The sequence below is a fragment of the Anopheles aquasalis genome, chromosome 2, assembly GCF_943734665.1.
Source record: "Anopheles aquasalis chromosome 2, idAnoAquaMG_Q_19, whole genome shotgun sequence".
Classification (NCBI taxonomy): Eukaryota; Metazoa; Arthropoda; class Insecta; order Diptera; family Culicidae; genus Anopheles; species Anopheles aquasalis.
Window position 1 is genome coordinate 37,197,501 of NC_064877.1, and position 10,000 is coordinate 37,207,500.

Sequence of the window (10,000 nt, forward strand, 5' to 3'; positions counted from 1 at the left end):
GTAGTCACTGGCGCGGCGGCCATCGCAGTGTTCACCGTCAGAGAGTGTGGCAATCATGGCGATGAAAACGCCAAAAGTTGACAAGACAATGAGCAGCGTGGCAAGCGTTATGACAGAGGCCATTGATGCTGTTCGCTCTTGTTCGTCCTAGCCGGCCAGTGATGACTGGGAATTCAATATTTATGCAAAGTTGGGAGACCACATTGGATGGCTTATCGGTTACTTTTACTGCACCGAGGGAGAGGGGGAGAGAGAGAGACTATTTGTGCGGTCAATTATGTTGGATCGTTCAAATGGACATTGAACAGACGTCGCTTGATTAGCTGGTCGTGCTTGGAGCAAGTAATGGTTTTGATCAACAATCGGACAATGGATTGGATAAGAAGTTGGGCCAGTTCTGAGTCCACAGTCGGAGCAATTAGCGAGATCACGTAGTAGACTACAGAGAAAGAATAAGTTCCATTGTAATTGGTGATAAGCGTTTAAGGGAAAAGTAAAAAGGACATTTTAGCAGCTTTGTTGTTGAGGAGAAAACTAAAAAATCCTCAATGCAGCGTGCATTTTCTTCGTGTATCTTTACAGGTTTTGCTTTCCCTGTGTAAACAACACGTTAGGTAAGAGTGAATGGGTTGATCTGTAGCCTTGGAACAATTAGTTTTGTTTATGACCATTTTCTTCAGTATTGAATTCCAATCAACTGCTATATCTCGATATAATTTAAAAAAAAACCGCGCAAAGCCTTTGGATCATTCAAATTAAACATTTTGGTCTTGGTTTTGCTATCCCAATATTAAGGAAATTAAAGTTTGTCTCGCTATTTTCTTGATATATTTAGAGACTCCAACGGCAAGCACTCGGCTCATTAAACTGAAGCAAATACCAGATTTTGTTAGTCTGACATTTGACTTGAAATGCACATCTGATGAGCTAAAAGAAACATCAGATGAGCTGGGAGAGGCGGGTGAGGAAAATTCAACAGCACACCAAAAGAGTAAAATCTGTTTCAGCTGTAAGTCTAGTTCGTTTTGCATCGGATAGTGATTGGATGTGGAAAGTAATAAAACTTTTTTAGAAATTTGACAAAGGGCACGCAGAACAATACTACGTTAAATAGAATAATGTCCAAAAAGGGGCCCCTCGAATGGGTTTTAGATAGAAATTAAACGATTTTCATCGGAAACAAACTTCTAATGAAGGATATAGATATGCTGGCACTAATTTGTACATTTTCCATCGTACCCGCTGCAAAGGTTGAGGGAGTCCGTCGAGCGATAGTGCTCGAGGCCAATTTCAAACAATGCAATATGTGCACTTCCGGTTTTTTATCACTACCATTCACCACACAAAAGCTTCCATTATCAGTGAAATCCCTTTTCCATCCTTAATTAGCTACCATACCGGGCAGCAATACATAATTGCTCGAAGCTAATGAAGTTCGTTGTCGTTGGCATCCGCCGAATGCTTCAAAACAATTGATGAAGCAGCACAGAGAGCGAGATGGCACACAATGCATTGAAATGGTTGGCACCGGAATCCATTTCTTTCCTCGGAATTTCTCTGACACAAAACCACCTCCCCCCCCCCCCCCCTCCACCCCGGGGTTGTACACTGCAGGGGACATAATTGAGTGTCAGTCCAGGTGCTGCAGCTGTTGGTGCTGGTGCAGTGTGCTGCTAGTTAGTCAATCAACCACACCGATAGTAGCTTACCTGCCGGAACGACCTGGAACAGGCACGGTTCGACCTGCTTGCCGATTGAATTCTTTGCCCAGCACGCCAGCGTCCCGTACTCCCGTTCGCTTTTCGGTGTGTACAGCAGCTCGTAGATCGTTTCTGTAAAGAAGACGGACATTCGGTGAAACAATGGCGGGAGGGCGTTGTACAGAGCGAACGTGACGCGGATGGCCATCGTCGTTGTTATGGTGATTATTTTTATAAAGACACCGGACCCAGCAACCTACCTGAGTTGTCATCGTCGGCATCGTAGCGCGATTGGGTGATGCCCTCCGAGTGGAAGTCCTGCAGCAGATTAAACTGGCCGCTGGCCACCTCGAACCGTTCGCCACTGTTGGAGAAGTTCCAATCAAAGGACACGTCCAGCGGATCGGCCGCTACGTGACACGGCACCGGTACCGTCTCGTCCAGCGATGCACCGACAATCATGATACTGTTTGATATGCAAACCGGCGCAACTGCAATGCATTTACGAAGGGAGGAGACAGGAGAAAAGAGAAAGAAAAGAAAGAGATGAGAATGGAATGCGCTGCAAACATAACTCTTCGCTTCGCTGGTCTGAAGTGACTTTTGTGGGTTGCAAAACATTTAATTTATTCATTTTTATTCATACACACCCCTCTGCAGAGGGTGGACTGATAAGGGGCGATAGTGGGTGGGTTGGTGCGTTGTCGTCAGGTTGAGATGGTGATGCTGCATGCAAAACTCTTTGCTGGTCTCGCGGTTCGGTGGTCGAGCACGCCTGGCAACCAACGGAGCAACCCGGAACGGAACGGAACGCAGCAACCAACCAACCAACCAACCAACCAGCCACCCTGCTAGCCAGCCAGTCAGGAGTGTGTTAAAGTGAATTTTACGATTATGAATAACACTCTCTGGAGGGGGCCTGGGTGGTTACAGAGCCGTCTTGAACTGCTCGAGCCCTAGCACGAAGACTGCGAGCTTCCAGGGCGGCGTTTCCATCGTCCTCTCGCTCACTTCTTTTGTTCCCACGGGAACGGCCACAGCAAACCATGGTGACGGCGGCTACTACTAGCAGGCACGCAGCAGTCTCCATCGCAATGTTGCTGCGTTGCTACAAAACAGCGTGGTTTGTATTGCGTCAACATCTCGGAGACACCAGGCTTCCCAGTTCCCTCCCCCATCCCCTGTTTTAGGACCAGGAACAAAATGAATGCCAACACCCAAAAACACACACACCGACACACAAACAAACAAAAATAAAAGACAAAACCGGCAAACAATAATTTGGCACAACACAGGCACACCAAAAATAAGAAGAGCAAAGCGCGATCGTGGGCTCCGGGTTGTAATGTTGCGGTTAGCGAAAAGTCGAAACTTTTCCCGCCTGCCACCAGCAAACTCCTGCTGGAGTCCTGGAACGGGTGCGGCTCCAACAAGCAAACCGTGCCCGTGTACCAGCTGCATTGCTTGTGATTCGTTAAGGGGGGGAGGCGCAGACCAGCGCAGCGTCCTTCCCGTTCCCATCCCCGGGTTTTCCTGGTGCCAGTTGGTATGACAATGGGCAATGATGTTGTTTTCAACGAAGGCAAGCCCGAAATTAAAATTTGCAGCCACTACTGGTGGCGTGCCTGGTGCCTGGGTGGCACGTCCTACTACTACTACCACCACCGGAAGCACTCGACGGCGCTGTTTTACAATTAAAAGTGAAATTCGCGTCGTGGTTGATATTTATGGTGCGCTCTTGGAGCTCTTCAGTACTGGAGCACGCTGCCACTGCTGGGCTGGGCTGGGCTGGGCTAATGGGTCCTGGAAGGGCACGTTGCGATGCGGACAACAGCAAGGGAAAACATAGAAAAATTGGAAAGGCAAAAAAAAGGCGCTCCCCTAACATGCGAGCAAAGCTGCAGAACGTTCTTCCCCCGGTGGGGCAGCAATAACGGGGAGCAGATGCAGAGCAACGTTGTATTATGCTGTTGCCATCAGCATTACGGCCACAAGGATGCAAATGGCATGCTAGTAGGCTAGGCTGTTGCACGTTGCCGTGGTCGCGGTTAAGTGAATCAAAGTAATGACATTTGCCAGTGCCAGAGCGCAGTGTGAATAGTCTTCGTAATTTGATAAGCAAATTAGTGAAATTGGAATGGCGACCACCGACGATGGTGATGGTGATGTCACGTTCACATACATTTCCGCAACCTGATTGGCTTTTAATTGATGGATCGGTGCAACGCCCTCCCCGGTAGTGGAGGTGTTGGTACTTTGAGGTAAAGAAAACTTACAGCAGCAGCAGCAGCAGCAGCACCATGTGGTTGGAAGATGAAAATTTCGGGGGTTTCACCATGATCAAAGTGCCCGGGAAGGTCGAGGCCAAACCTTGTCGGTGCCCAGTGAACCCCACCAACAGACTTCCCGGAGCTAATTACTCTCGCTGGAGTTTGCTAAAATCCCTCTCTCTCTCTCTCCCCTTCCTTCCCTCGTTCCCTCTCTGCATGTGTGCTTGTGGATGTGTGTCCGTTACTGGGGCTTAGTGCATCATGGCTGACTTCTCCACCAACTTTACCACCACCACCACCACCACCACCGTGCTATCGGGTTTTTCGGGTTCGTGTATGTGTTTGGGTGTATGTGCGGTCGAAAGGCTTCACACAATGGGGAATAGGATACTACAGAGGACTTTGAACAAATGTCCAAAGTTTGCACGAGCCATGGGACGCCATCGGCGACGGTACACTGGACGGTATAGTAGGCGAGGAGACGACGTAGTTGCTAGCCAACGACCGCCAACGGCGACAACGACTGTCAAATGTGTGACCTGTGGAAAGGGGAGTAGAAGGAGGAGATGATGCTGGCATGCTGGCTTGGTGGACTGTTCGTGCGTGCGTGCGTGCGTGCCTGGTGTGTTCCGTTCGGTGTGTGTCTGTGTCGGGCACCAGCTGCACCAACTTTCCCGCTTCACTCTTTGCCAGCGAACGAGTTGGCGCAGCTGGGGTCCGTCCCTCTCCCCCCCCCCACCGGGGGGGAAAGGGAGTGGAGGATGGAGCGCGGTGGCAGTCGAAGTCGAGTGGAGAGTGTCTTTGGTCGCTTCGTTCGCTTCTTGTTTTTAATATAGTTATGATTGGTCGTACGCCAGGGAGTGTTTTCTGCCGTTATCCTTAACCCGCTGCGATTAGGAGTTGTTTACGAGTCATGAAACTCGAAATGGTAACGCTACGCCCGTTTGGTTCGCCCAAGAGCCAAGGGCTAGCGAATGGGGTTAGAAGCAGCGCTGCTCGAAGTTTGGCACATTTTATGTACTTTCGGGACACACCGTGAGCGGGGCGCTAAATTGGACTTGAGTCCAGTTATGCACCTCGTACCGGGCACTGTGACACTGGTTCGGATGAACGTGGTTGGGAAAAGCGAAAAGCTGACGGGGTTGGCGAGTTCCGAAAGTGTTTCAATAGACACGAACACGAAATAATGTACTTCAAGACACTGCGTATTGTCTCCTGTGTCAGCGAGTTGGGTAATTTTAGTTTTTCGAATGAATAAATTTACTTTCGATATAATGCTTCGATGTCCGGAGGTCCAGAGTTAGCAATAATAGGACCGACTGACCGACCATCCGACCGACCGACCGTCGCTTATCATGTTGTGCGAGGAGATAGCATCTGAAAACGATGCTCGAACCACTTTCCGCTCTGCTTCTGACCCAGTCCACCATCCCCATTGGCCCCAGACACCATTGGTCGGCGGCTATGATTCGAGCACCCCAAACGGACAATCAACACCAGGGGCCAAATGGCACCTTCAAATGGTGGTGGTGGTGGTGGTGGTGAGTTGATGTTTTTCAAATTTTGTACCATTGCTCCAGGGAGAAGTGGTGCTGGTGGTGGTGCTGGGTTATGCTTTTGGGCACGACACGGTAACATCGAAAGTTTACAGCCCGTACAGATGGTGAGTGTTTGGTGTTTGTATTCCTGCTGTACGCCAGACGCCCTCCCCTCAAAAGAGAGAGAGTGGAAGCGGGTGAAGCATTAATTATTATTTCGTTATTAAGTTTTATTGCACTACTTGACGCCCTTCCCAGTGCTCGGAGAGGTCGAGGCCCTGACTTTACGCTCGGGCTCGAGCAGCATGGAACCGTTCCCAGTCTTCAGTGCAGTGTTCATAGTTGTGAGTGTTATTGTCAGCTCATTAATATGAGTGTTGGCACACCACTCCCGGCGCCAGGAGTATGACTATTGTAATAGTCCGTGCGTTCTGGTGTCGTGCAGATTGGGAAACACGAAGTTCGAGCGAAGGGAAATGAAAAATTATTACTGCAACTGCTACTACATTCTACCCGCTGGTAGAGCAGATAGCAACGGGAGCGGTAATTGCAGTTGCCGTGCTAGAATGAATATTGACATTCTTGACGAACAAAACTGACGAATCTTATCGTCCGTCGCCTAGCAGTGGGTGTTTTGATGAATGTTGTTCGGTCGGGGAATACATCTTTTCGAAAGGTGCTCGATTCGTTCCTAAGATACGAAGAGCTTCACAGTGCATTACCATTGTACAGAAGAAGGTTGATAAACGGAGGATGTCATGACTCCCGTTAGGTAAACTGTCCTTAAACGCAACATTTTGAATTTACCCCATAGTTTTTAATATTACTCTGACCCGTCCAACTATATTTTGTTCGATTGATTTAGTTTCGTGTACGTGATCTATGTGCCGCTCAATGGTTGGGAATGTCACTTTGTACACAACTCAATACCTTAACGGAGGACATTCATCTCTTTGCTTATGGTGGTTTTGCTGCAGGTTTGTTCCAGCATTTTTTTCCTATTTATAAGAAACGGAGCAGACCAAGTGCTCGGATGCGGGTACCGCTTCCTTGGTGAGCCTCCGCTAGACAAATCGCCAGTATTCCGTTTCATTACGGTGTGTGGTTTGCAAGCCTTTCAAAGTAATCTCGTCACGCATCCTTCTAGGTCCAGTCTGAATAGCCACACCGAGCCTGACGACCGAGAACGAGGTCACCGGCGTTAATCTGGAATTCCGCCACAGGTCCAATGAATACCAGACCCTGGAAGCTACATGTTAGACGTTTGCTTTATGAATCCGAAACTGGACGTAGCTGGCGTACAACCCAGTTAGCCGGAAATATCAGCAGAGCCGACGGTCGTCTTTGATCTGCGTTTGATGATGTGCTACAACAGGGACCGAGGGCTTAATTAGTGTATTAAAGCCCTCCTTTTCCGCCGGAAATCCACTGGAAAACGGTACGGCGGTGCAGTGAACAAGGAGGACAGCCATGTCAAGTCGGACCGAAGTCTCGGACACCGATACGCTGGGTGCGGTTGATCGGATCAAACCAGTTACTCCACTTGCTGTTTCGGAGTTCTGCCAGAGTTTGGTGAAAGTTTGCTGTTTCGCTTCGGCCTTCTGGAAGCACTAGAGCCAGCTACGATCAGTTAGCTCACCGGCTTATCGTTCGCTAGGACGGGGCGCCAGATGGAATCCTTTCGAAATAATGATGTCTTTCACATGGCGAGAGTGTAATGGAATGATGTTTCGCTCTCCCGGAGCGAAGTGCTGATGACGATGATGAGAGCAGTTCCGGAACAGGTCGGCCCGTTACCGGCTAGCGAAGCTGTTGTGCTACCACTATACCTCTTGAGAACTTGAGCTGCGCTGATAGAAATCTTTTGAATGACGCTTTACAGTAGAACGCCGTGAAGGGGGTTGTGTTCGTTGAAAGAAAGAACCGCTTTCACATGGGAAAGTGCCTTCCACACGAGGTCGGTTTATGTTGGACTGAGCGCTGAGTTGCACGCTCATTAAGGGGTTGTCTTTTGTGATTTTAACGAAAAGTGACTAACTAGCGCTCGGCTTCACTTCCTGAGTCAAGTGTGTTACGGGTCGTAGGCTGTAATGCAGTGTATTAAGAGCGGACTTCAGTACTTTTTTTGTGAGACATATTTTTAACATTTTTTTCTTAATGCTGATCCTTTCAAGAGTATTGTGTAAAAGTTTTGGATCAATCGAGGAAAAACTGAAAAAGTTATAGATTTTCGAAAATCCGCGTTTCATACAAGGCTTCATGCACCTCGCGCTTTTTGCCAGGTAGCCCCGTCAAGATTTCATTAAATTTGTTGATACTTTTTTTTTATAATTATGTAAAGTTCGTTTTTTTTGGGAAAATCGCAAAAAGCATCACTGTTGCGGATGGTACTTCGCAACGAACGAAAAAATTAACTCAAGACAATTTGTTGGTACTTATTAGTGTGGGAAAACCACAAATTTAGTCTTCATTCTTCGGTATTTTTCGGTACAAGAGCTTCATGCTACCCGCGCGCGCCTTTTTATCCTATTCTTGACATTTGTATGGTTCTACGCTCACGTCATTTTCGACAATCACTTTTTCGACTTCAAAAATATGCCAAAAATCGAAAAATAGGAAAATTAACAAAACCTCTCCTGGGCTACCTAGATATACTTATAATCTTTCTAACGAATATCGATTTTTATATTTCGGATGACTTGGCATGTCGCTACGATGGGCACCGTAAAAAGTACCTTTTCGACGACATGTGAACCAAAATTTGATGCGATGGATTTATTTTCCAATGAATGTTGCAATACCAAATATTTTTCAAAAGTTGTAATTTAATATGCCATTTACATAAAAAAATAAAGATGAATAGTTACGTCACAAAAAATCGTCACAAATGGGCCTTTTCTGGCCGGAAAACACCGAAGCCCCCTTAAGCCAATCATACCACGAGTTCATAATGACAGAGAGAAGCTCCGTACTCGTTACGCTAGACGCTATGCACTCGTAAATCGAAATGTATGCCTGTCTAATTAACATAGGTAACAGTACTTACAGTGTATCTTAAGAGCTACCGGATCGCTCTGCGTTTCGCCGCGATCGTTCGCCGCGGCACAGGCGTAGCTTCCGGAGTGAAACCGACCGACGCGTTGTAGCACCAGCGACCGCGTGGAAATGATGATGCCCGACGTCAGGTTCTGCGTTACCGGTTGGCCCTACCATTCATTCAGCGATGGCAGTGAAACGAAAGAGCAAATATGATGCTGTAATTAGCTTTTTTTTTGCATACAGTCGGGGTGGACCCGTATTTTTATTTGCTGAAATTTGCTGATGTTGTTGATGTTGCAAAAAGGTATGTCATTTGCAGGGGTGTCCATGTGTTTGTATGAAACAGCTTCGAAGGAAACATTGAAACGCACCGAGTACATGCAGAAGATGATGCTATGTTAATTAGAATGAGTGGAACAACCACCAAGTACTTTGTTCGACTTGTGTCACTCCAGCTATTTCCACTCCAGGGCGGCTAGGGTTAAGTTAATTCCTGACAAGTGTACCGCGAAACTTTTCTGCACATTGCAAGCCAATTAAAGGAGCATCTTCTGGTGAAAGGATTCATCCAGCCTCCAAACCATCCGGATTGCTCCTTGAAAGCACACTATTCATTTCTTGGTTCGTTTTTGAACCACCCAATTTTAAACTGCCTCACGAATGTGGTTTCAGAGCAAACCGCCAAAGGAAAAGAATCCTTAAATATGCGTCAAACGTGAACAATACCGTAAATGATAATAACCTACCGTTGGTGCCTTGGTTGCACAAAGGCTCTAGGCTCGTCTCCGGCTAAACGGCTTCCAATTCAACTATCGTCTTGTCCACTGTGGCTACCGTTACCGAAATTTAGAAATAATTTCTCTCCCTCCTCTGCATCCGGTCCGGTGGCCTGATGCGGACATCCGTCCCAACTCCCCGATCCGTCCCCCGTTTGCGTTGAAACTCTAATCACGGCATCACGATGGCACATAATCACGCGCTTCCTAACGCACCGGTAGTGGTGAAGCCAGGGTGCTGGTCCAGGGTCTACTACCCCCCCCCCCCCCCTCTAAGGCAAGCACAGCACAGCAGCAAGCGCCATTTATTTGCATATTTTAATGAATGAATGATGATTTTAATTTGTGAAATTGTGCTTCCGGTCCGAGGGCTCTTTTACACGAACGGACCTGGGGCAGCAACATCAAACGAAAGCTGTCGGCGAATTAGATCGAGGATTGCTGGTGGTAAGGGGGGGGGGGGGGGAGGGAGCAGGGGTGAGGGTTTGAAGATTTGATCAAACTACCGATTCGCTTACGGCGAGAACCCAAGAAAGGAGTGCCTGAAGAGGGCTGCTGGCCGCATCTAAACCCTGATTGAAGCCAACCGATGGAGGAACTTTCCAGCCTTTCTGGAAGGGGTGCGGAGGTGGTTACCGAAGGTTTGCCGTCGGGCAATCTGGTGAACAGAGCAATTA

General features: G+C 47.9%; 1 protein-coding gene across 1 annotated transcript in view; it reads right to left on the reverse strand.

The window, feature by feature from the left end:
* The window catches only part of LOC126581073 (uncharacterized), a 101,151-nt gene that overhangs the window by 22,480 nt on the left and 68,671 nt on the right, over positions 1 to 10,000 (reverse strand). The window contains exons 10-12 of the mRNA XM_050244503.1: positions 8,555 to 8,714; positions 1,961 to 2,191; positions 1,710 to 1,832 (exon numbers count right to left, since the gene is read on the reverse strand). Coding sequence (XP_050100460.1) covers positions 1,710 to 1,832; positions 1,961 to 2,191; positions 8,555 to 8,714 — 514 coding nt within the window. The remainder of the gene's footprint in view (positions 1 to 1,709; positions 1,833 to 1,960; positions 2,192 to 8,554; positions 8,715 to 10,000) is intronic.